General features: G+C 40.3%; 1 protein-coding gene across 1 annotated transcript; it reads right to left on the reverse strand.

The window, feature by feature from the left end:
• Nucleotides 1–19,974: 19,974 nt before the first annotated feature.
• LOC139118979 (ethyl acetate hydrolase-like) lies at nucleotides 19,975–27,837 on the reverse strand. The gene is made up of 7 exons (XM_070682580.1): nucleotides 27,520–27,837; nucleotides 25,913–26,045; nucleotides 25,488–25,707; nucleotides 24,308–24,402; nucleotides 23,185–23,324; nucleotides 21,300–21,386; nucleotides 19,975–20,622 (listed from the first exon to the last, which is right to left on the reverse strand). Exons 1-7 carry the CDS (start codon nucleotides 27,794–27,796, stop codon nucleotides 20,507–20,509), a joined length of 1,068 nt encoding a protein of 355 aa, XP_070538681.1. The 5' UTR covers nucleotides 27,797–27,837; the 3' UTR covers nucleotides 19,975–20,506.
• Nucleotides 27,838–27,910: the final 73 nt, after the last annotated feature.

Consider the following 27,910-nt stretch of genomic DNA (forward strand, 5'->3'; position numbering starts at 1 on the left):
ATGGTGGAAAATGGATCCCCTGAGAGCATATAGTAAAGAGAATAAAGGAAGAAACAATAACCTGGGTAACGTTATATAACATTTGATTGTGTAAAAACTAAAGTCAGGTACAGACGAGGATCCGTGTGTGAAGTAACGGACCACGGAAACGAGTAATACCGATGAATCAAATGACAAAACGCATTGACCATTCGAGACCTTTTCCACTGTTTTAGGGCCAGTCCACTTTCACTGCTGTATATACACGTATTATGAGATAAAGGTACGGGAGTCCTGAATTGCTACTAAAACAGCCGATTTTTTTATATTTAGCAGTTAATAGCCTATGTTTGTTCACAGCACAAATACACTAGATATTTACGGCATCTATTGAGCGGATGAAGTTTGAAACAAAAGACATGTGGATAAATAGCAGATGTCTAGCTAGCCCTGCAAATTTTTATTAATCCTAGGTTTGATTAGCCATCATGTGGACATTTGGCTCCAATCGACAAGTAGTAAAGAAAAGGTGGGCAACTGGGATTAATAAGAATTTTACACCCCATTTTATTCATTTATCTACATGAAGCGAAGGAAAAATTAACCATCCATGTAACTAAAGTATGACCCTGACCTATATACGAACTCACGCGCAGCAGTGCATTGTCCTGAACTAAGCGGGGAAATTCCCTGCTGAGTCAGATCCTGGACTTGCGCAATACAGTAGCTGGGGACCACTAGTGGACATGTAGAAACTTGTTCTGTCTGACCTAAATACACAACATGTATAAACACGTTCCGAAGGTGTACGGGAAATTCCGTGTGAGTCATCACCATCAAACTAGCCTATATAAAGGGACTTTTACCCTCCGTTGTCAGTCCGGCCGGCCGGTCGCGGAGTCTAGCTGATGTTGAACACGAAGTTAACTAACTTTCATATCCATTCAATCCATAATATCGTAGATATCGCTCCAGCGGCGGACTAAATCCTTCTTGTTTTTGTATTTCTAGCGCCTGATGAAATATGTTCTGAATAAGTTCTGACCCCGGGGCCTCTGTTGTTGCACCTTTTCTTGTATTTGTGTAAGCAGCTGTTTATATTGAACGTAATAATGTTTATATTTCTCTCTTCTTTTTGATACTCCCGTTTTTCTTGTATTACATCAATAAACACCTGGTATAGGAGTTTAAGGCTAAAAGAGTAGGAACTGTTGGAACTGTTGGAATTGCTGCTATGACAGCAGAGCTTACAAGAATTCCCTTAGTAATATTGAGAGCCATATCAATTCGACCCATTAATTTATAACTTCGTCGATATGCGGCGCTAGTTCTTTCGATATAGTCGGCCAATTGTTCAACGCTTTCAACAACTGAGATGTGCATTTTTTTTACTGTATATGTAAGGGATGATAAAAATAATTGTAGTAATATAGAAAGACAATATGGCAGAAGGAGGAGAAGAAAATATACCACTCAGGATTTCGTTGATGCAAATTAAATGATGATGATGACGCTACTGCTGAAACAACTTTTTTCGATGATGATACCTTGCAGAAGCCGATTCTTCCCAGGCCGTCTCAAGCGCGCGGAGCCCGCAGGTAGATCCTACGACTAGATATAAAGTAGAACTTAAAATACAAATGGCTGAAAAATTCTTAGATGAAAATAATATTACTGATGAAGCAGCACGAATTGAATTGATTACTAATGCAAAGATTAGGGATGGAAAGCTGTATTATAAAAACCTCAGGCTATCAAAAACTACAGGACGTGGATTTAGATCACTCGAGACAGTAAAAGACAAGAAGGAGGATATGAATTTGTAAGTAAGTATACAGTTTGAGGGGGAGCAGCGCAGAGCCCGAATTTGTTAGTTCAACATTGTATTCTGAAGATGTGAAAAACGATAAAATACCGGCTGAGAAGATGACGCCAGAAGACATGGGTGTATACAAAGATAAACTGACAGAGTTACGGCAAGATGCTTCTGGTAATGCAGATAAAATACAAGCTTTTGAAAATAAAATCGAACAATGGAACAATCTAAACCCAGAATATAGAGCTATTAATGATGAATTAAGGATTGCGAATATGCGTCTTGGCGAGCTTAACAATGAAAAAGTTAAAATAAGGCTAGAGAAAAGAGAAGTTGAAAAACAGTTAAAGGATCCTGAAACGAGCACCCAAGGAAAAGGAAAAGCCGAAAAACTACTAGCTGAACTCATAACAAGAGAAGCTAAAGTTGACAATCGAATTGAATACGAACATGGTAAGATCAGTGAGGCACGTGAAAGTCTGGCTACGACTAGGTCTCTTCGTGATGTAATTTCCGATCCAGAATTGTCACTCAGGCTGAAGCTGACAGAGTTATTTAACGAAATGGTATAACAATCGCTGCAATACTGACTGCCCTTGGAATGACAATATCAACAATTGCCCTGGCTGTGACTAAAGGAGGAGGAGGGGGAGCAGGAACTGGAGCAAACGCAGGTGTTCAGGTCCGCCCAAAGTATATACAAAAGCGAAAGAAATTGTAAAGCAATTTGGGAATGGTTAAAAACATTGGCCGCAAAAAGTGCTGCTGCAATACCAGGTTTAATCGGTTCCCTTGTCAGTTTTCTATTAAAAACAGCAGGATCGGTGGTCGGATTTGTTGGAGAACAGCTATGGATATTTTTAACTGGTTTAACATTAGTCATTATAAATAAAATTATGTATTAATATATGACCCCCTACGGCATCGACATGTTTGGTGAAAAGAATATTGCAAAGTTTCTTTCTAAAAATAAAGACCTGTTTGGTTTCTCTGTCGAATTGGAATGGTGCAAACTTCGGCGGGTAAATCGCCATATCCTTCGAGCAAATCCAGGTGTCCGACTCAAAGATGATAATCTTTATCATAACATTTTAGCTTTCGTGAAGGAATGTCAAAAGACTAACTTCTTTAAGCGACTAGAATTCATAGCTGTATTCCAGGATACTGAGGATGACCAAGAGGCTCATCATCTCCAAGAATATTGGGTCCTTCGATTGATTCGCGACACAGGCAATCGATTTATCTTTCAGGCAGACGGAAATATTTACGTAAAGATGTGATTAATTTCTTTTTTTCTTCTACTATATACATTACACGAAAATGGGGTACGATAGAACATTATCACCGACTTTCACCAACCGAATACCAAATGGAACGAAGTCAGAAAGAACTCATCATGTGATGCTCATAATCCAAGTGAGGCAGATCCAGGCCAGACACTTATCATACGATGTCCAAAGTTAGAAAGCGGAGTAGTACTAGTTCCAGATACTTTCGACCTGTTTTTGATCTCGAAGTAATGGGAGATGAAATAAACGAGTAGTACAAAATGTTGCAAAAATTTGGTGGAGCGTATGAAACTCACATTTGAGGGTCAGACACTTTCAGATTTGATAAATATAACTTTATTGAATGTTATCGCGATCTCTTCAAACATAAAAAGGAGAGAACGAACATGACACTGTACGGAATTCAGAACGAAAATCTAAGAAAATTAAGAAGCGGTGCGACCGATGCAGATCAAAACGTCGTGGGCGATAAGTTACTTTTCGACACATATAAAACAAAATATGCTATTCGTCTCACTCACCCCCTCATAACAGGCCATGGGGTTGCATATCCAAAAGCGTTAGGGAGTCATATCGAATGGGAAATTACGTGGCACCCGCCCCCCAATTACTTGTCAGTAATCAGGTTGTTACAACCAATTATAAATTAAAAAACATTCAAATGGAATACGAGACAATTTCTGACCTCGATCTCGCGAGGTCAACTGCTGGTTATTACAACGGTGGAAAAAGTTTACTTTACGAGCATATACATTATTTTAGAACAATCCCATTCAAAGAATCGGACACGGTTATCAATGAAAATATAAATGTACCACGACGTAGCATTAGAGGTATCGCTATACTCTTCACTAAAAATCAGAATCAGACAGAACTGAACAGTGAACTTTTCTTTAACCCCTCCATTGAATCTGTGTCTGTATCAATCGAAGGCATTGCAAATAAAGTGTACGCTCAGAAGATGATACCAAGACAATTTTGGCGAGAGGTGCGACGGTATTTTGCTGAAGATAAAGATTGGTGTGAAATTGATATAGATGAGGCCGATTATTTGAAGAATAAATTCTGTCTGTTTATCGATCTGCGTAGTTTTAAAGATATTGAGTTTCATGGAAATGGTTTAAAAGTAATGAACACAAAGGACGGAATTCAACTTGAGATCCTGAAGAAAGATACCTCGTGGGGTGGCGATGACGCTCACAATGATAATATATTTGCCCACATTTATGTTTTCAGCGATGCCCTGGTACTGTTGAAAATAGTAATTAAAGTCTTTACAATTTTAACCATGACCCGTCATTCCTATCGGCCGTGTTTCTGCCAGCCATTCGCCCGTGTCTGGATGTATAACTGCACACGTTTGATATCATTTGGCGCCATCATGATTTTACTCGCTTTTCACTACGGATTTCTCCAGCCTTTTTCCGTACAAACTGTAAATCTGTGCCGGCTCGGGCTCCTTCCCAGTTTTCAAACAGATCTTTATAGTCTTCAAAGTTCAAATGTTTTCTAACACAAACATCTTTCACCCCTTTATTTTTTTTCGTCTCGGAAGTTGGAGTTCGAAAAGCATACACTTTCGAGCGTATGCCGACAAAATCAAGAATAGGTTCTCCATTAAACTCATCTTTAAATTTACCTATCACCTTTTTATTAATCTTCGGAAAGTTGGACCCGGACATCCCACTAGTATCATATATAGACTTCTCACCATTCTTTTCAACATCTTCTCGGACTATATCATTGAAAGTTACGTCCGGGTCCGGGATCGGCACACTGTAAACAAAACTGTCAGTATCCATGTAGGCTAATCGTATTCCAGGGAACTGGGCCCGAAAGTAATTGTAATGCGTCTCATACATAAGCAGCTTAGAAAGTTCCAGTACTGCGGCGCCGATGAAAACTGGTTTTACATATCTATGCTCATCCGTTTTCAGTTCCAGTAGGGCACTGTCGCAGGAATCGCCATCCTCTTCGGAAGTTATGAAAGTTATATGTTTCATCTTTGGATTATACTTCTGAATCTTTTACGTCCACTATCCGTCCGTTCCAGTCCGAAACAAATTTAAAGTCTCTGTACTTTCGAACATCTTCTATTGTCTTACCGAACATTGCATTATTCATCAGCTTATAGAAATTCTTTTCAAATCTGTCCTCCCCTTTGTCCTCATTTTAGTGTTAAAGTCAATATATTTCGCGAGACATGGAGCCTCATCGAAAGCAAGCACCCGATAATCTTTTTCAATCTCATTCCCATCCGAAGATAGAATTCCAGCAACTTGTAGTGTAAGACGTATCTCTCTCTATCCAACACACTTGTAATCAGTCGACCGCCCTGCCTCGGAAATTCATAGTGATGCGGCGCTAATGGCAAATCGCTGTGTTCTTCATGTAATTCGGGGGGATATTCTAAGTCTACTTCTAGAAAACTTGGTGGAAAGGTGGAACCAGGTCCCCACGCTCCGCCGGCTCCGCCCCCTTCTTCCCATTCCTCCCACTCTTCCATCGTCATCCAATGAAGTCCGCCCGTAGGCATTGCCTGACTCATTGCCCAGCCGTAGAGATTGTTTGCATCGAGATATTTTATTTCGGTCACCGGTTTCTCCGGATCGTAATTCCCGTAAGCAGGATGATTTGTCTGTAAATAATGAATATTACACTGGCTGATACCGCCTCGAATTCCCCGTTGTACGAAATTCATCTGCTCAGCATCTTGAATGAGCTTAAATTTATTACCCGTATAAAGTAACATAGCATCCCATGTTAGACCGGGCGCTGACATATAGTGGGCTGGATCTAACTTGATAGCTTCTAAACATGTGTCACGGAAATTTTCGAATATATTTGCAAGAAGTAGAACGTCAGTCTCACAATAGAATTCCATATAATCACGAATCGTCTTACATCCAACTTCGTCCCACACCTTCAATGCATGTTCGTAATCAGACTCTGAAATCCCCTCTTCCGTCAATTCGCTATAAAATTCCCCCTCTCCGGGAGCTGGTTCTCTCCCAGTCTGTCAACCGAGTCTAAATATTCGTAGGGGAAGAAACCTTTCGCCCTTTGAATGTCCGGGTACGAAAGTGGCGCCGCCGTCCACCCATCCTCCGGCACAGTTTTTGCCAACTTCGCCAATGACCCCATCATCAACTGAGCACTATCCATAAACTTTATAGAAAAGAAACGTTTCTTTATCTCCCTCTTCCCATCGACAACAATTGAGCCACTAAAAATAAATGTTTTCGAGAGACCCATAATTCCACCATTGCTCGTCTTAGCTATGAATTTGGCTCTTGTCCGGGACCATCATCTATTTCATGTAATTCTTTCAAAATAAAGAACCATCGTATCCTTGAGGTTGTGAAAGTAGATAGGAATGGTTCTCGACGGCGACATCCCTCGCAATAAAAAGTCGCCTCCTCCTTCACTACTCGGTATCCTGCCGGCTCTCCACATGCAATACAGACTGGATCACATCCGTCGCGCCGGTAATTAGATGTATCTTTCATCGGTATTATTTTCCAATAATACGATTTCGAATAATACTCGCCCGTTCTTTCATATCCTTTAGAAATTCTGTAACACAGGAGAGACCTGTGAATGTTCTTTTACCATAAACAGTGGGTCGGCCGCCGTCTCCGAAGGGCCCCCCACCCCCGTTCCACCATAACATACGAAAGACAAATTGGAATGTGTCGACCGGTCCCCTTCTCAATAATTGCCTCAGTATCTGCATAGACGACGTAGGGAGAAGGAACCTTCTTCCGATGTCCTTCGAATTGACATACTTCCTTAGGAAAAACTGGCTGGGCGTCGTCTGTTCCACAGTATACCTGATGTATTTCTAATTCTTCTGTTGACTTAAAACCTCTTTTACAAACCATACAAATACACTTCCGTCTGCGCTCATTCTTTCGATTAGTACGAGAATTACGAAGGCGATTTAACGCAGTAATTGGTACGAAGTGGCACCCGGGCTTCGCCAACTATCAGTAAGATATTTGCTATTTGATTCCTATCACCTTCGGAACGGGCTCCGCCTTCGGCTCCGCTACAGCTACTATATAACACATTTATGCCGGACGGATCGGGATCATTCTCGTAGATCTGAAATATTGAAGTTTGACCTCGGATTTTGCTGCTCGAAGCGCCTGAATACAGTCATATCGGCGGGCGTAGGAAAGGGAATACCTTCCCAACAGTAGTCAGCCATAAATGGGGCGTACGTATTCCATTTTCTCCTTACCTGACCACATTTCTTTTCACGAAACTCGGGGTCGGTCAACTTTAAACTTGCTACGATGGCGTATTGAAAACAGTTCTCAGCCCCCACCGGTAGAATAAGATCGCTAACACAATGCTTATTTTTTAACCATCCGGGAAGTTGACTGCGCCAGCCCCGGCAGCCCCGAGTAAAACTTCTACTAGAATTACTTCAAAATTAAGTATCTCCTCGAGAACGAGACCAGAACCCTCAACATTTTCAATTGTATCAAGCATACGATCGTAGCGATCTATTAATTGTTGCCCCACATCCGTCCCTCTTACATCTTTTGTGTATGTATCTTTTAATTTAACAGGCAATGTACGATTTTGTGTATTACCAGTTTTCGGATCCGATAATTTGACTTCCATTTCAGTATAAACAGAGTACATCTTCGTTCCGTTTCTTTGACCATACCTTCAATATCCACCAGCTCCCCGATATCCTTGACTCGCTTGACTTCAGGAAATTCTTTTCGTAAAACTGCTCCCTTGAATGCTGTATGTAATCGACGGGCCATAATAATCTTTATGATATATACTATCCTAAAAATTTTTAAAATGAAAAATAATTATTCTATGATAGGTCATCAAAATCCACTATAATATTTTTGTCAGCATTTATTTGTTTATATATCTCACCTAATCTTTCTAAGTCGACTAGTTCTTCCGCATCTTGAATTTCTGGTTTATTAGGCGCAGCACAAAATAACCTCTCAACAGTGAAAGAAAGAGCACGCTTACTTAAGCGCGGTTTAAATGCTAAGAATTCTATCTTACTACCTTTCCGGATATTACGAGGTACAATAGCAGGATTTTCTCGGACTGGCAATGGGCTCACTGTTTTAAAAGCACAGTCAATTTCTTGAACCATATCAATACATGTAGCGAAATCGGAAGTGTTTCCTCCTCTTTTAAACTGAAATTTAAAATACGCAACTGGCTGCGCCTCGCTCCCTCGCTTCTGATACACTTTAGATGGATTGTAAAATCCAGTAGTATTCTTGGAGTGAGCGGCCAGGCTTGCAGCATAACTTTTAGCAGTGCTTGCATCGAAACTTTCACCTAGGGTACGGAATATTATTAAATCAGTAAACTTTTGAAGACTCGGTTGCCAACGGACACACACCCCATCACATGTAGCTGGATCTTTAGAACCGTACTTAGGTCCGATGGGGAAAACCACTTCTAGCTCACTGTCTACGTATATGAAAGGATCTACCAAAGATTCACCAATATGAGTTTGCCGTCACTGATTTGAATATTCTCTTCTCCGGTTTCAAGTATTTTTATTGCAGTTGAAATAGAAAGGATTGTCATTGTCTTATCGTATATATCTTAATAAAAATAATTTAAAAAAATTTTTTCTATGATATAGTATCCTAAAATGTCATACATATTCATAAATGGACCAACTGGAAGTGGTAAGAGTTACGATGCAGTAAATTGGATCGTGTCACGTACCAGAATTTGACACTAGTTTTTCCAGCAACATTGCCGACTTTTTATAATGGGCGTGTCGTTGTTTCGATTGCCGATTTTCAGAATCAGTTTATAGAACATACTCTTAGTTTACAATGTCAGGCTGGGAGGGCGTCCCCTTCAGAACACTACATTATTTGTGACTCTTCCATAATTCAACATCTGACTTTTTCTCGAATCCGGGGCGTTCGGCAGCGGAAGAAAAAAAGATTGTTTCTAGAGCATTTGACCATTTACACAGTTTCATTATCATATTCAAAGATATGCCTTGGGATTATTGCAGGCAGAATGTGTTGACTCGAGCCAGGTCGTACGAAATAGCCGCCTTAGAAGAACTAGAAGAGATTCACAACAAGTTCAAACAGACTTTCTTAGAAATTTGCCACGACTATAGGCTTCCATGTTTGGTAATTCATCAATCTCTTACCCCCCTCGTTCTCAAGAATATACTTAATCCAACAATTGATACTGAGACAGTCGGGCCAGTAGAATATCCACGAGCTTTTGACTTTGGAATTGCATGGAGCGGCGGCAGCCAGGGATTTTTAATAGACGGTTTCAAGGAGGAGGAACTTGAAAAAGCGTATTCCCACCTGGTCAAGAACAACTAGAACAACCTCGAGTCTCACTAAAGAACCTACACAAACTTCTTAACGCTTGTGAATCTGTGTGTGCTTATAATGCTTCGTTTGACCTACGAGCACTTGACATTATGAAACCCTACGGTTCTGAAAGGGACTTTGAAGTTACTTGTCTATGGCTCATGTCAGTTGTGTACATTATACTTCAACCAGAACTTATCGATAAAGCTGAACAAGGGGGACTCGAAAGAACGGACTGTGGTAACATGAGAAGTCGTTTTGAAGATCTTGCAAACTTAATATGTTCAGGAACCGAGGTACCACCTCATCCACATACTGCCGAAAAAGATGCAGTAAGTGAACATTACTTACGACAGTACATGATAAATAATTGGCCAGGTTGGGGGTGGAAGTGGGGTGGTAAACTGACACTTTCGGCTTTCAAGAAATTAAGACTTTTTCCATGGTACTTATTGAATAACTTTCGTAAATACTTACGTTAGTACTTGACAAGTACCAGCACAGGAACTTACGAAGTTCTAATAACATTTTCCTCTGGCTCCCAACTATTGAAACTTTCTGGATAACCTTCCATTTTATCAGATAATATTTCTTTCCTCTAATTTTTTTCGTCTTCAAAATTCGTTCTACTCTGTACAGCTCGTCGGCTCCCGTTCCGAAAGGGCACTCTGAAGTTCATCGGAGTAGAAAGTGCCGAGTATTTCCTCTCCATTCAGATCTTTTATTTTGTAAACTGGCGGCGTTCCCAACCAGCCGCATACACAACTTTTGAAACCACGAAAATCTCCTCTGTCCAATTTGGTAAATATCCTTTCTTGAAAGTGGTCTTGTATTTTGTAATTCGAACCCGTTCTCCCGGCTTGAATTCAGGGTAACTCCCCCGGCTGCCAACTCAGGACCGAATAGTGTATAAAATGCCTGCCAATCGTTCTCCTCTGTTACGTCCTGGGTTTCATTTTGATACTTCCGTGAACGGTGTTATTGTAATTCTCGAGAAGTTGTGGTAGAATGGGGAGCCAGGAACGTGTCTGTTTATATGTAAAGTATTTCCACATCATCGTCTTGAGGGTTCGATTAAAACGTTCAACGACGCTAGCTTTTTTGTCACTGTAGGTGTGAAACCAATGAATTCCCACCTCCTGGAGCCACCCCTGCATTTTTCGGTTAGTAAATTCCCGCCCCTCATCTGTCTGAAGTTTGTCGGGCCTTCTCCCGGATTTCTTAATCACGTCTTGTAGCGCCTGTAACGTATCATCAGCCGTTTTTGACTGTATCGGCCTGGCCCATGCGTATTTACTGAGCACATCGATTACTGTTAGCATGTATCGAATGTTACGGTTCTCTTTTGCGAACGGGGGAGGGAATTCCACGAGGTCAGCCTGCCAAAACTCGTCCACCGATGTTACGAAAACGCGCCTCCCGCCCGAACCACCCCCGCGAGTACGAGGTACCGGTTTATGTAGATTATAAGTTAGCTGAGTTTTTAACCAGTCCTGCACCTCTTTCTTGGTCACTTTCAGTCCGCTGGCCCGTGCTGCGTCATACAATTTTGTACACCTCCAAAACCAGTTTTCGGGTTGTAATATAATTCTCTAAGAGTACCTTCGGTATACCTTCAGCTTCCATAATTGCTATATTATACGAATAATTTTATGTCGTACGGATTCGTAAAGAAATACTAGTTTACTGAATGGCCTACTTTCAATTGCTTGATTAGGCCCACGGCTTCCCGTTCTGACACCTCCATTCCATATTCTTTTATAATAGTTTTGTTGTCTATCTGTTCGGTGTGTAAAATAGTACTAACATCTGTATGTTTTCCCTGAATGGTTTACTAATACTGTATATTGTTGAGTCAGAACCCAGACAGATAATCCGTCATGTCTTGCGCTGAAACCAAGTTGGACTAAAACGTTACTGCGCTTCTTCATATCTTTGGACGAGGCGCAGTCGTCGAGGATTATTAAAGTGTTCGTTCCAGCCCATTCTTTATGCACGTAGGTTAATGTATCATCCACTGCATCGAGTCCGACTGGAAATATAAACACATTATCATCGGTGAAAATGAATCTTCTATTATACGCTTTATTATTCATGAATGTTGGGCAAATGAATATCACATATTCGAATTTCCTTAAGTACGGACCGGTGAGGAGGTCCAACATAAATTCTGTTTTGCCAGAATATGTCGGTCCAGTTATAATCATGTTGAATGGTGGGGTTACGTATATTGACATTTCCTCTGGATCTATATATTTAGTGACTTTATTCCAGTACCTACATAGTAATGAATATTGCTAAAGATAACAAACCAATTTTACCATATTCGTGAATAGGGTCTGCGTCGGTCGTAGATGCTGCCCGTTCTGGGGAGGGGGATCCCAGAGTCGTGTCATTGTGAGGTGGTGACTCTCCGGGCTCGTCCTGCCACTTCACAGGATCCGCCTCCTCCCCTCCTTCCATCTCGTGTACAGCACTTTCTCGAACTTCCGTGTTTATATCACCATTCACCCCGAAGACCATAGATTCTGTTGCGTATTGCAATTCATTATTATAACCTGCGATTGCCGGGCCCGAAAGAATGACCATCTCAGACGGCAAGAGAAGTAAATTGGGTGAGACTGCCATATCAAGTTTGACACCAGTATTCATTATTGTGTCTTGATATCGCCGATAACTGATTACTTTGTCGGTATTACGAATTTCATCTTCGAGGAGAACGCCGAATTCTTTTCTTACTTGCTCTGCACTGCCAGTATCGCCCACAATGGTACTACGAATATTCGCTTGTGCGCCAAGTATGCAATATACGTAGGCTTCAAGGCTTTCATTGAGGCGAGGCGAGACCGGCCTTTGTTAGTCCCGAGTCTCCTTCAGAGGAATGAAACTATTGTATGTCCCTCCGATCCATCATTTCGGAAGAAATAGTAGTGCGGTCGTTCTTTGTCGGGCAGTACATGTTTTTTTCTTTCCAAAAATGGTATGTGTATAGAAAACGCCTCCGTCGGCGGAGAGGAAAAAGTCCCGACCGTTGTATATCGCTTTTGGCTGTCGAACAGGGCCACGATTAGTGTAATATTCATACCCATAACCAGACCTTTATTTGACCTTTTCGATATCGAAAGTCGGACTTCGTTGGACTTATATTTCCAAATTCTGTACATAGAAGTTCATATTGGACGAGATTGTACGGATTGTCGCCCGCTTTGAAGGTGGGGGTATCGTCTGGAAGTGCAACGCCCATTTCATGAAGGATCCTACGTATTGTAAATATACATGGAAACGGCAGAATGATCGTATTTGCGGAGGAAAATCCCCCCCCTTCGGAACCGAAGAGATGGGCGAATGATATACCACAACCAGTAGTGCTACACCATACAGCGAAATTTAATTGCTGGTCCAGTATTTCATGTTTGGACCGCCCAGCCAGACATTACTTTCTTTCGCTGATCGATGAGTGATTACGTTATCTTTAAATATATCCCGTGGATGAAAAGTAAATTTATCTGTCGGCGTTACATATATTCTAAGTCCATGAGAATAGGTTTTATTCCCCGTCCGTTTGGAAGGAATATCAGCATGCTGTACTGTGGTAGCTCGTCTTATTCAATTGAAAAGCAACTGGGAATAAGTCTGTACTCATTATTCGTGTTTCTATATACATATAGATTTAAATGGAGGAGAATTTTCCCGGAATCCCTGTCGGAATCGTTCCGTTAGGGTTACTAACATTCCAGACTATGTTAATACTTTATTTCGGATTCAGGTTTAAACGAATTTTTTATTTTTTACTAAGAATAGATAACATACTGCAAACAATGGAGAATTTAATAAAGTCTCGGCAGCGGCAAATATGGCAGCGCATTCCAAAGGGGCTTCGGCGCCTTCAGCGCCTTCGGACGCTCAATCCATAATAGAGTCAAAACGTGAAAAAATACTCTGTGTCATCGCAAGTGGTCAAAGTAAGTTATTTTTTGGTAAGGAGTTTACAGTTAGAGAAGTGGAAACGTGGAACGATAAATTCATAACACGAGCCTTTAAAGTCTATGAAGCGAAATACAGTTCTCTTATAAGTGATACCATCACTCAAAGTTTCATAGATCTAGGAGCCCGCGCAATTAGTCAGGTAGTTCCAATCGATGATCGAGATAACTATGCCACTGATCTTAAAAAGGATTTTATTCTAAACAGTGAAATAAAACGATTATCAGGACGGATAGGGTACACATGGGGGCCCCTGATTGCTCTAATTTCCACCGGTTTAATTACGGGTAAACATTTAAATTTTAAAAAAATTGGGTTTAATATAGTACCCGAAATAAATGGATTCAACTTCGCCGACTCAGCAAACGACTCCGCCAGGGACTCCGTCAGGGACGATCCTACCACCAACACCGGCACCTCCGACACAGCGCAACATAGAGAAAATGACGTTACCGACGAAGCATCCAGGGAGAGTTGCTGCGGGCAAGAAATTAGCGGAATGGAACAGGCAAAACAGGGAGAAGAAACTAAAACAATGATTAATGATAGCGATGCGGTAGCGACTGAAGCAGACCTACCGCCTACAATGAAAGAACAGTGTGATAGCTCACGCTGGTATAATAAATGTTATCTTGTTTTAGGAATTGTGGGAGTTTCATTGACTGCATTAGGGCTATATTGGGGGTGTGCTCGCATACCCCCTGTCCTCCCCGGAAAGATGAACCGCTTCAGAAAGCGAAAAAAAACAGAGCCCGTAGCGGCTCTGGGGGGAGGGGGGAGGGGGAGGGGGAGGGGAACCCAGCTCCTCTACATTGTATGAGATGGATTAACTCCCCATATTTTATTTTTATTTTTTATTTTATATACTAGTCAGCAATCATGGATATTAAAACAGTTGTAAACACAATGTACGATGGTATTGTAATCGCAGGACTTGCGATGGGATATCTTATGATCTCCAGCAAATTTCTGAAAATAGAGGTTGGCGATCCAAGTCGACCAAATTTAACTCGCTTGGCAAAATTAGGCGGTGCGACTGTGCCGCGGTTGCGACCAAAGATCTCCTTGAACAGAAAAATATTATTCCTGCAGAACCTTATACTTGTAATGGGCACCTTCGGAATATTATTCATCAAAATTATACTTAGTAATATATACATCGACGTAAACGATGATCATTTGGATTGAAAGTCAAACAGGTGAACCTGTTACTGTTAATTTTTACCCTTGTATTCGACACGACACAGTTTACGAAGATAAGACTGCTAGAGTGCGGACTATATAATTCATGGCATAACATAACATCGACAAATAATGTAATAAAATATCAAGAAGGTGACCACCGAAGAAGACTAAATCAATACGTCCAGGTAACTACAATATCGATACGTTAAACAAAGCAATCGGGTTGAAGCAAAAAATTAATTTTGAAAAACATCTGCCGACAAACCATGTTTATCTAACTTTGGCTAAAGATATTAAAGTTATTTCAATGCCACAGGTAGCTTCGCCAACGTCGTCGGTTTTCAGATAAACCTGAGGACAACCCAGTTATAAAAAGTACTATGAGTCCGAAGAAAGTGGATTTCTTAACAGTCACTAAATATATAGTTCATTCAGATGTAGTCGATGTTACTGGAAAATTATGTTTCATTTGGTTCGGGTGAATACATACAGGGGAAAGTATCGAACTGTTTACAAATACTTCCCATCCGGGATACGAGAGAAATAAGTGAAAAGGTTACTTACGATTTTAAAAACGGAGCAATTTCTATGCCATTGAGAAAAGGGGGAGATTACATGAATTCAATGCGTATCTGGATAACAGATCAGGATGGGAACATGATCGATTTCAATAACTGGCCAATTAGCTTTTGTATTGAATTGCTGTAGTCGTTCCGAAGCGTTCCGAAGGGCCCCCTACCGGTGTAACATAAACCATCCCACGACCAATCCTCCAGCAATATAGATCATCTCATATTTCTTTTGCTCAGGACTGGGTTGATAATAATCTGAGAATTGAACTGCTCCTTCGGAACGGCTTTGCACGCTTCTGCTTCTTCCAGGATTTCTGCATCTGTATCTCTTAATTCTGCCGCAGCATGCACGTCCTTTGCTTGATTTTCTCTTTCCCAGTCAGCCTGTAGTAATCTTTTTTCTGACCAGACGTTGCGATCATGTTCAAATTTTTCTAATGCTTTATCATGTCGGACCTTCTCTTCAATAAGAGCGTCACCATTCCCGGAAAGCTTTTGTCCGATAATATTTCCTCCTGTGAATGCCGTTGCATTTAATACAGCACCGAGAACTGTCATTCCTATAGCTGAAGCCATGATTGTGTATTGTATATTACAAGGTATTATTTATTTTCACTGTATATAGGTTAATCATGTCTGATCCAAGTGGCTTCGGTCTAGGTACAATTCGTATGCAAAATCTTGAGCTTGAAGATCTGAGTGATGATGTTAAAGTTAACAATAATACTAAGATGGCTGCTAATCATAATAAGGATTACGTCCTTCGTTATAAAGACCGCGAAAAATATTTCGTTTTAGCCAATGCCGCGGCGCCACCCCACGAACATGCTGTAGAATTTTCCGAACTTAAAGACATTGATGAAACTGTAATTGACGCCACAAAGGCTTCGAATGATCCTACTCCTTTTGCTCTGACATGGGATTCGGCTAGTCAGAAATTCATGCCTTATAATGTGCCGCGTAACATCTTAGATATATTGGATAGTGAAATTGCAGGAGGTGTTGCTGAACCACCAGGAACTCCGAATGTGATTTATTTTGATAGCAATGTAAACAAATATAAATTGTTAGATTTTCGTAGTTGGCTTACTCCTACAAATCCATACATTGCACTTCTTGGTATACCAATTCATCTTAAATTAGTCCTCTTAATACAATAATGAAGGCAGATAATACACTAAGAAGGTGGATAAACGAGGGGGAGAATTATTGCTCGTATACGCTAGCGGAGTTCCAGTAAGATTATTTTGGGACACAACTTTAAAGAAACTGGGTCTTAAAAGTGTCGGTGATGAGGCAGCTGAATTAACTTTACAGACTGTAAATCAACAGATGACTGATAATATGAAAATACTTCAACATGGTACAGTTCTCATTAGATGTGTAAAGTTAGCTACTGGAGATGAATTTGACGATTTGGTTGGATATTATGCTATGAAAACAGATAACAGAACAACTTGTGATATTATCATAAGTATTGATAAAGATCGGGGAGGGGAAATGAGTATTGAATGTTTTGTTGGTGGGATAGAATAGAGAACGACTTAGGAACTACATTTGTACGTAGAGATAAAAGAGTGAACACTTTAGATATCAGTACCATTCATCTGAAACGTCTCATATTATTTGAAGTAATGGTCTTCCGTCACATTTTAAGTTCAGAGGAAATTACTAAAATTTTATCTATCAGGTGAACAAGTTCGCACCGATAGGAACTCCGAGTTCAAAAAACCTACCGGAAATTCAGACCTCAGTCATGCAGTAGAAAAAATTCACATCAGCTAGACTCCGCGACTGACTGACAACGGGGGTAAAAGTCCCTTTATATAGGCTAGTTTGATGGTGATGACTCACACGGAATTTCCCGTACACCTTCGGAACGTGTTTATACATGTTGTGTATTTAGGTCAGACAGAACAAGTTTCTACATGTCCACTAGTGGTCCCCAGCTACTGTATTGCGCAAGTCCAGGATCTGACTCAGCAGGGAATTTCCCCGCTTAGTTCAGGACAATGCACTGCTGCGCGTGAGTTCGTATATAGGTCAGGGTCATACTTAGTTACATGGATGGTTAATTTTTCCTTCACTTCATGTAGATAAATGAATAAAATGGGTGTAAAATTCTTATTAATCCCAGTTGCCCACCTTTTCTTTACTACTTCGACATATTACTTCAGTTATACTGGACTCCATGGATATTCATCTATTGAAACTATTAGCTTATTTAAGCAGTCAACTAGTAGCTTGCAATCAGTTACTATTCAATCAGTTCTAATTTATTTTATTTTTTACCAACTCTATTTCATTATTTATTGTTCATAATTTTTTGACATTAGTATTTCTTCTATAGTTGTATTACGTTCCATAAAGGAAATTTTAGACTGATATAATCTCTTCGATACTTTTCTATTAGTTATTTAAACGTTGAAACATTACGTAACATTACACATTCTATAATTTATGCAGTTCAATACCAGTTATTCAATTTACATAACAATATGTATTCAAGTAATAAAGGCCGACAATCACCTGATGTCGGTTTAATTGTTTATACAGAATTTTTCAGGCGAAAATCCAGAATTCACATATGCCGCATATATTCAGGGAAACTATCCAGCTTTCCTAAACACACACATCCAACATACTAGATGTAGCAAAATAATTTTACTCGAATATGTTAGATAATGACACGGCCTCCAAAACTACGTTAACATTTACTTTCACAACGGGTATATCATAGACCCAGACCCTAACCAGTCTTTGACCATTTCGTCAATGATGACAAAGACAAAACGGCTGGATGAATGAATAAATTATCATATAGGGCCTACCTACATTCACGTGCCTGTGTAAAGCTATGGGAGAAAGCGCCCTCAGATCCGTGCATTTTTTTACGTATCACGCCCCGGCCCGGTGCCCAAGCGTGCGAGGGCCCGTACGCCGTACGACCAAGGGCCACAAAAGCCGTATCAGGGCCGTAAAGGTTTTATCATATACCTTATGGAATGATAAATATGTAGTTTACATAATATTCAACATTTTTAGGGGATAAAAATGCGTGCGATATCAAAAATTTATCGCCATTTGTGTCAGTTTTTCATAAATACGATGGCCGCTTTCCGTCGCGGATTGACATACATAATGACGTCATTTGTTTACCTGCAGAATTCTAGAACGCGCAAAGCAACATCTGTACTGTAGGTGACCAACAGAGATCAAGGCTGAAATCGAGGTGTAAGAAGGACAAAAGCGTGATGTAAGTTTCTTGCAATTTATACTGAACAGGCACGCACCTAGGATAAACAGGATTTCACTAGAATTTAGAAATAAAAGCCGATGTCACCTGCGCCGCTCCACTGTCGCCACCGTGACGCGCAACTACGATCCGAGCGAGCAGACGTTTTCCTAATCTCGCGCTGGCTTTGTGTACGAATCGAACGTTTGCGGATAGCAACGCGCGTAGTAACCAGAATCGAGATAGTTCAGAAGTGCACGCGATTGCCCATATTTGGGCACCGGGCCGGGGCGTGATACGTAAAAAAAATGCACGGATCTGAGGGCGCTTTCTTCCATAGCTTTACACAGGCACGTGAATGTAGGTATATGATAAAGATTATTAATGAATGTACGTACGACGCGGGAATATCGATCACGTGACGTCATTATCACCTATGACAAGTTAATATTTAAAAATTGGTCGTCCTCTCCAAATATTACAACTTTAAAACCACTCTTTTTTTTATATTTGTAGACCCTAGAGAAATTTCACTACACAACCAAGTATTTTTTCTTTACCCTTTCGCTATCCTGTTCCATCCATTTCACAATCTCATACTAAACATGCTCCTGCTTCAGCGAGTAATGAATGTTCTTTCCTAATTTGCGGTGTTCTGTGTTCCGTGAGAGCTCTACAAACATTCACTTCTTTGCGCATAATCCTTATGTTACGAACAATTTTCATATGCCTCAGGCTCCAGTCGCAAAAATGGCACACAAATTGACCTTTATCCATGAAACCAAAGGGTCGAACAAAAGATGAACAAGCATTCGAACAGGCATAACTTCGACCTCACATGACGTCAAATCAAACCTTATCAAACACAAGCTAACACAATTGTACTTTCCAACTAGACTAGCCCTGGTACCAAGTATTACTTTCGCCGTTCCAGCAATTGCGAGATTCTTCTCACCATTTAAAGGGATACAGTCATCGGAACTGCGCTCAAAGGTCGCATGGGACCCATACAATGCAATACTGTATCCAAGGTACGATGGTGATTGATGAAAGTTAAAACATGTCTGTCATAATCTACATCGTATAATTTAAATGTTGCAGCTATGATGATGAGGTGAATCTAGAGATATCATGCACGAAATACATTGTTTGTAAACAAGAAACTCACACAGGCGCTTTTCCGACGACCGTTTCCTCTTAATATTCATACTAATACGATCATTGATATCCGCACCGATAAATGTATGATCTCATTGCGTACATCAAACGATGTTTCTACTGAACCTCCATACTTCAGAAAAACGTCCCCTTGACCTTTAGCTCATTTCGAAGACGTCTCCTATACATGCACATGTGATACTTAAAAGTGAAGGTCTTCACTTTTTTATTTTAAATAGCTGCTACCTCTCCAGTTGATGACATAAACTAGGGTAGTATGGAATTACAATCTGAACTTGTCGACGTCACGCACAGGTATCTCTCTCACACACACACACACACACACACACACACACACACACACAAACATATATATTTAAACATTATGGAATACAATCACAGCTTTTTCACAATTTTTAGATCAAACGTTGTATTCGATGATGAAAGAATGTGGAATCTTCATGTATGTGTTTCATATAGGAATTATTGTTAATTTACATACATTTTTATATACATTATGTACAATGCTATCATAATCATGTATGTATGTATGTATGTATGTATGTATGTATGTATGTATGTATGTATGTATGTCTGTCTGTCTGTCTGTATGTATGTATGTAAGTATATGTATGTTTGTATACGTGTTTTGTGAGTGTTTGTCTTTTTGTGTGTGTATACGCGTGTGTAAAACATGCAGTCCGTTCCTTGACTGTATTATGCATGGAAACCTCAATTAATCGTAATCACTCGTCGTTTTCGCGGTTGAAATTTAGTTATTCTGTGCTATATGCAGCCAGGTTTTTAACCATGGTGAAGGTTTGCAATGTGATCATTTTCTATTATCTCAGCATATTGACGATGAGAATTGTCTCCTTGTTCTGTGAGGCCATACACAGTCAGAGTTCCTGCGATGGCGAGTCTGGAAGTTGTATTTGTGTTTAAAGTCGTCCGGCTGGGGGTGCCATTCTGTTGCTTTGCCCTGCCTTGTCCTCTTGTGCCTTGATAAACTCCACTGTCCTTTTGTAAGCGCGTTCACACGTCTCCTTGAATAGAGCTGCAAAATATTGTACAGGAAACGTAAAACTTGAGAGTATATATAGGAACTGTTCCTTCACAATGAATATTTATGACATCTTTGCCACTCTGAGCTCGTGTGTTCTTGTACATAAGGCCATTTAAAGAAAATTCTTTGTTTGCCGTCCATGGATATTTGGAAAGCCTACCAGTCTTGCATCCAGGGGGAAAAAGGAACAAAGACGAAAAACACAATTGTATTAACACAAGCTCAACTTTTATTTGGTTTCCTTTGGAAAAAAAAAATTTATTTGAAATAGTGTCCACATTGTTTTCTTAATTTTCTCTGAAAACCTACCAGCAAGCGGACGGCAAACAAAGAATTTTATTTAAAGCGCCTAAATAAACAATTATGTTTGGAAAATCAGTTCTATCTGCGAATAAGAGAGCGTCATTGCCTACAGAAATAAATGAAGCCTTGTTTGCTCCACATGTTCGAGCTGATGTCTGCTCAGTAAATGTCTGTCAGGAGATTCCTCAAATTTGTGGAAGATAATCGAGTGAGTTTTAATACAAAACTATCATGACGGTTTTCTCAAATCGTTTCTTCGAGCGACAGCATAGTATTATGCAAAGTGTTTGGTTCGTACTGTGCACATCTTATGTTACTGAGAGTATCAATAGTGAAGAAAAATATAATTAAAAACGACGACTTACTTGGAAACGTGTAAAATCCATGAATCATGCCGTTAATCATCATCACTTCGACGTGGCGATTGGCTCTTCTCAGCTTTTCGGCGTATGCTTTCGTGAATTAAAAGACAAAAAAAATTTACTCAATGTTTGACATACAAGTCATCGTTGATGACACAGTCCCCGCTTGTCTGCTTGGTTATAATCTTTGGTGTCTTGGTTGCTGTGGAATGACCTTGATGCAAATTGCATGAGGCCTATGATTTGCAAACTCCGAATCCGAATCCGACGGTACAATGATTAAGCTAAAACAATAACAAAGTGGTGGCGCTATCAAGCGATGAAAATCGACAATGTCCATTGATATTAAAAACTCGCGACAGAAAATCTGTGTGAGCACGAACTGAATTCATTCTTATTCTGTTTTGCTCTCTATGTATAAAAAATGGTATTTTCTGTTCTGGTCTGTCTCTGTGACAAGTTTTTTTCCAAATTTGAACAAAATCAGTTCACAGATGTTTGATTTATGGTTCAAAGACATAAAAAAATTGCAAAAAAAAATGACCGCCTTGCGGCCATATTCAAACTTTTCGCAAAATAACTTTACATGCATATGTAGGTCATAGTGCTTTGCCTTTGTGCCAAGTTTGAACATAATCAGTTCATGGATGTTTGAGTTATGGTTCAATGACATGAAAAAATCGCAAAAAATGTGGCTGCCTTGCGGCCATATTCGATCGTTTCGCAAAATAACTTGACGTTCATATCAAGGTCATAGTGCTTTGCCTTAAAATCAGTACATGGATATTTGAGTTATGGTTCAAAGACATGAAAAATTGCCAAAAAAATGGCCGCCTCGCGGCCATATTCGATCGTATCACTAAATAAATTGACATGCACATGTAGATCATAGTGCTTTCCTTTTGTCTCAAGTTTGAACAAAATCAATTCACAGATATTTGAGTTAATATTCAAAGACGTGGAAAAACGCAAAAATATGGCCACCTTGCGGCCATATTGAATCGTATCGCAAAATAAATCGATGTACATATGTAGGTCATAGTGCTATGCCTTTGTGCACAGTTTGAACAAAATTGGTTCAGCAGTGTGTTGATGACGGACGGACGGACGGACGGACGGACGGACGGGACCCAATCTATAAGTCCCCGCCGGACTTCGTCCGCGGGGACTAAAAAACTATGCCAATAACGCACTCAAATATTGACTGCTCTCGGTACTTATCATGAATTAAACACCATAAAATTTGTCTGTTTTTTTTCAACGGAATAGTCACTGTGTAATACAAGTCAGTTACCTTCTGTCTTCATGTGCTTGACCAAAATTTAGTGTGGATCCGTCATGCAAAGCCGAATAGTGAGGAAACAGAGCAGAATTCCCAAGGAATGGGGTTCAGGACGGAATCCAAGGCCCAAAAGAAAGTAAAATGACTGAAGTGACCCCCATGTGTGGAATTGGGTAGGATAGATAATTGACTTGAGGAGGCACGGAATGAGACACGGGGTGATGGGGATAGGGAGATCTCACGACCCAATGGATGATATATGATGCAGATCAGGGGAGGGTGCGGTCTTGAGACAGAGTGTGCGAGCTCAGGAGAAGACATGGCGTGACTAGATGAATTCTACTCGAACCCAGGGGATTATGGGTAATATAGCCATGCTGTGAAAGAGAGATATAAACTCAAACCAAGAGGATCTGAGGGAGTGGTGTCCCCCCCCCCGTGGTCAGGTGTGCCGTGTGGAGAGGAGGGGCAGGTAGGCCGAGAGAAATTTGGAGGGATCACACATAGATGACAGTGTCCTGAAGCAGGAAGCGAGCAGTGTAGACAGTTCACAAAACGCATCTGTGCCAAGCATAATATCGCAATGTATAATTGCATTTCACTCACCCACTCCCTCGTCACGGAGCACATCGCTGTCACTGATAATCATCAGACATGGTGGTTGCTTCCTGAAACTTATCATGTCCCTATTGAAAGCAGATATCGCTCGCATATCGTCTGATCGTTTGAAGGCGTGTTTGTGAAACCTGGGGGGGGGGGAAGAGAGAGAGAGAGAGAGAGAGAGAGAGAGAGAGAGAGAGAGAGAGAGAGAGGGGGGGAGGGAGAAGTAGACATATGTACAGTCAGAGACAGAGCCAGATAGACAGAGAGAAAGAGACGGGGATAAATAGAGACAAAGAGACAATATAGGGCATTGACATTATTATAGATCTAGATACCCTACATGCCAATAATTATAATTCCGCACAAAAAGTTAGGGGAAATTATTTTTATCCAGTTATTCTAACCTTCGTGTCTATGCGCCAATTTGTTTCGCTATGCGATTCAATATGGCAACCAGGAGAACATTCTGTTTAAATTTTACTCATGTTTTCGGAGATATTACTCAGACAATCATTTCTGAAGTGAATCGATTCAATCTTTTAAATTTCGAATGTACAAGACTTAGTCCAAAGTTACAGTACCTATGTTTTGGTTCGACATTTTGCATCTAATTCAGAGTGTTTTTGTTTAACAGTTGGTTTCAAAGTGTTGCCACCAAAACAAACATTATTCATTCAATTTCAACACCACCTAAAACACAATATAATGGTACGCTGCAACCACATAAAGGTAAGTCAAGTTCTATGGAAATTTCTGTCCGAGGATATTATTATTTTGTATTTGAAGTAATATGTATTATAACGCTCTGCTCTTAGCATCAAGCACTGTATTTCCAAATACAATGCGAAGAAATCTGTATACTCTTATATATATATATATATATATATATATATACACAAACATATTTATATATGTTTATTTATACATTGTTTTACATATATTGTTTATACAAATATATAATGTTTATCCACCTATCTATCTATCTATCTATCTATCTATCTATCTATCTATCTATCTATCTATCTATCTATCTATCTATCTATCTCTCTCTCTCTCTCTCTCTCTCTCTCTCTCTCTCTCTCTCTATATATATATATATATATATATATATATATTCCCAACTCACCAAAGAGCAGTTTCAACTTCAAGCATGAACCCTTCGGAAAAGTCGCGGCGTGAGGGATACATGGTTGTCATATCGACTGCTGGGTAAATCAACACCTGAAACAATCGCAAAGAGATAAGCCATGAACCAGTAATTTGCAGGAAGTGATCGGAGTCTCACCGGATCACATTACACATTCTTGAAAGAAATTGTCACTTTACTGTAAACAGGCATATTCTCGGAATATAGGCTAAGCCAATCCTCCGAAAGTTTACATTAGACGGCGTAGCAGATGCATGTGAGTATCGATCACGTCACCAATTAATTACCGACGCAAACAGAGATACGGAATATCATAACTTTCGCAATCGTGGGGTCTTTCAAATCAATTGATGCCGTAGTTTTCATTAACACTGTTTTATCTTTCGGAAATAACGATCAATTTAGAAGCACGGGCAGCTGCGTGACTGACTGTATAAAATTTGAGATTACAAAAGATTAATTAACTGGATGGAGTCAAGTCGTAAGTCCTTTTCAACTTTATACCTGATAAAACATGTTTGAATAGTATTTATCTGTCACCAAATACTTGTGGATTAACAACTTGCCAAGAAAAATTAGATCAACAATAAAAGCTTACCTTTGATGAGCTACATCGATTAAAATTATAATCGCATATTATCTCAGCATTTGATAATGTCACATTGTGTTGAAGATAGTTGCTCAAGATTCTGGAAATCTTTTGCCAAAGATTTTTGGCCTTAAACGCACTCGAGGTGTCTATGTTCTAGAGATTCAACATTATAGATCAAACTTTACAGCACAAATGTCTGTGGCTGAGTTTTGTAAAATATACAGAACATTGATGAGTTCGAGGAATGAAAATCGCCATTCTAAGTGCTTCTGAGCTGAACTGGCCCCTGTACCCGAATATCCTCGGCCCATTGTAAACACTTGTGATACAAAGTGAATAAATTGACTTAGTTGCATAGGTGACGTTTCACAAGCTGGAGGTGAAACTGGGTGGTTTGGTAAGCACTGTACGTTTTAAATCTAATAAAATTATATCATAATTTAATTCCGTCGCCTTTTCGTCGCGGTGTATGTAACAGCAACATTAGACCAAGGATTTAGATTTGAGTAATTATCTTCCATGAAGATGTCGACGAAAAATGCGTTTATTGTTCTATTTTCTGTTTACCTGGAAATCAACGCCAGGGACCTCGTGACAGATGTTGGCGGATATTGTTCCCCCAGCACTGTCGCCACCAACGCCGACTATACTTTGGCTTCCTGCCCCGACAAGCTGTTTGTTTTCCATGATCCATCTAGTCACGGCTACACCGTCTTCAATGCACGCTGGGTACTTGAATTCAGGGGCGAGGCGGTACTCCACGTTTACGACGATGCAATTTGCTTTGCTGTTGAAAATAGATGTGAAGACGAGAAGATTTGGAGAAGATACAAGTGAGAGGGGCAATATAAATAGTTATGCTTTGGAAGAGAGAGAGAGAGAGAGAGAGAGAGAGAGAGTACCTGACGTTAAAGAAGAATACACATTATTGCTTGTCATACAGATGAGTTTTCCAAGGGGTTCAGTAATATGAAGAAAAGTATCAGGAGTACCTTGCTATTATCTTGCAAGTCGCATCGGATCCAGCTCGGTCTCCTATCACGAAACCTCCTCCGTGAAAGTATATCCATATTGCCGGGTTAGTGGGACAACTGAAAGGTCTGTAGACAGTTATGGGGACGCCCTCTGTAAAAAATTCATTTTAATTTCAATAAGAAAACGTGTCGTAGCCTCTTCTATCTTATTATTAAGGTAGTAATGTGCCTCGAAATTGAAAGTTTTGCTCAAACTTTTTAAATGAAACGTTTTCGACGTCAAAGTAGACGCTTAACGCCAGATGTAAAATATCCATGCGCGAATTTCTATTTTGATTTCCGTTAAAATCTATTTGATGCTGGTCGATAATGGTAAATTTGTTTCAAAATACCCTGCATGTAACTAAATGTCATATAGCATTAACTCCTGAGAAGTCATGTAATAAAAATATTGCCTGAATACATGGGTTTACGTGCCCTCGCAGCAGGAGACAATTTGCTCTCCTTGCAAATTGTCACCTGCTCTAGGGCACATAAACCCATGCATTCAGACAATAATATATGATATAAAATCAAGTATGATATGTAATGTATTTGCATAGTGAATTGGTTAAAAGTCTTGAATTTTCGAAATTGAAATGATATAATAGGCCTAATTGCGGTATGGTTCTCTTCGCAAATACCGAAACATCGTCACCATCAGGTACTAGAAAGGAATTTTCTTTTCTTCCTTGCTGATGGCGAGGGATGGTATTGTCATTGTCATTATCAACCGTCACTGTCACATGAGACACAAGGCGCCCACATACTATGGAAAGGGCCGTTTAGAGGATCCACCGGCAACAACAGTCCAACCAATGGAATGCAAAATTACTTAGCAATATACCGTCGACAACTATTACACTTATCTGACGAAAAAAAACTGGCGACAACAACAAAATTTTATCGACAACTATAAACTTTCACCAGATAACTACGACTGAAAAGCCATCGCCAATATCGACACCTGCGTGCTTGGGCAGCGGCAGAGAAGGGCCTGCGCACTTTGAGTTTGTATATCCTAGCTTCCGTATGGCGGGACTATACCATAGATCTGCGTGGCAGGGCTGTGTGTTTCCGGCGTTATACTATATACGGCCTCCTGTGGTAGGAGGCCGTATAACGCCGGGAACACACAGACCTTTACGCAGCGCTACACACTGCCCTGCCACGCAGAGCTAGACTGTTCAATAGTTGGACCGAGCACCAGACTGACCAGACAACAAGTGCAACCAGGAGGACAAAGTTTGTTGACCCCTGGCACTGAGTCCCGGCACTGAGTAAACCTTTCAGAGTGAAGTTCAGTTGACTTTGTATAGCACCCAGCCATATGACACACGAGTGTACACAAGTGTTTCTAGAGGTTATGGTAGTTTATGTCAGTATACGCTGAATTGTAGAGTTTCCATCTACAGGTAATTCATTGCAAGTGCTAATGGAATATAAGAATTTAGGAGACTGTTGCAGTGTTGTTTTTTACTGGAGTTAGATTTTGAATTGGTAGATGGTACACATAATATATCGTAGTCCCTGTCAATGTGACAGTCTACGGCAACACCTCGAAAACTGGAAAACATGTTACCTACCGCTATTGTATGACACTGGTACGGCGAATTCTTTCGCAGTGCCGTCAAGGGTTGCATCCGTTCCATCGAGCCTGTTCATAGCTTTAGTAGCTTTGCGAGCATCCTTGACCGGTAGCTTATGCAGAGGAGGCCGGCCGGCTTTGTCTATGAGTTCCAGGAGAACCCTGGCCTCCTTGTGCAAGTGTTTCCTCTTTTCTGCGATGCTGGCCATTCTTTGAATGTTGCCTCTCAGTACTTTAATGCACGCAGAAGCTGTATATGTACGAAGTCTGTGCATGCATACAGGTGGGCGGTAACTAGTCGGTGTGAATCGCGATAAACACGACTCGTGCACAGCGCCCTCAATTGGGCGTCCCAACTTTCGGAGAGAACTATGTCACTACAGAGTACC

Source organism: Ptychodera flava, chromosome 19 (assembly GCF_041260155.1).
Source record: "Ptychodera flava strain L36383 chromosome 19, AS_Pfla_20210202, whole genome shotgun sequence".
Lineage (NCBI taxonomy): Eukaryota > Metazoa > Hemichordata > Enteropneusta > Ptychoderidae > Ptychodera > Ptychodera flava.

Excerpts from the sequence above, each read along its gene's own strand:
- LOC139118979 (XM_070682580.1), bottom strand. The coding sequence starts at position 27,796 with ATGCACAGACTTCGTACATATACAGCTTCTGCGTGCATTAAAGTACTG. Across the intron at positions 25,708-25,912 it reads ACTTGCAAGATAATAGCAAG|CAAAGCAAATTGCATCGTCG; the intron begins GTACTCCTGATA and ends TATTTTCAACAG. Across the intron at positions 23,325-24,307 it reads GAAGTTGAAACTGCTCTTTG|GTTTCACAAACACGCCTTCA; the intron begins GTGAGTTGGGAA and ends CCCCCCCCCCAG.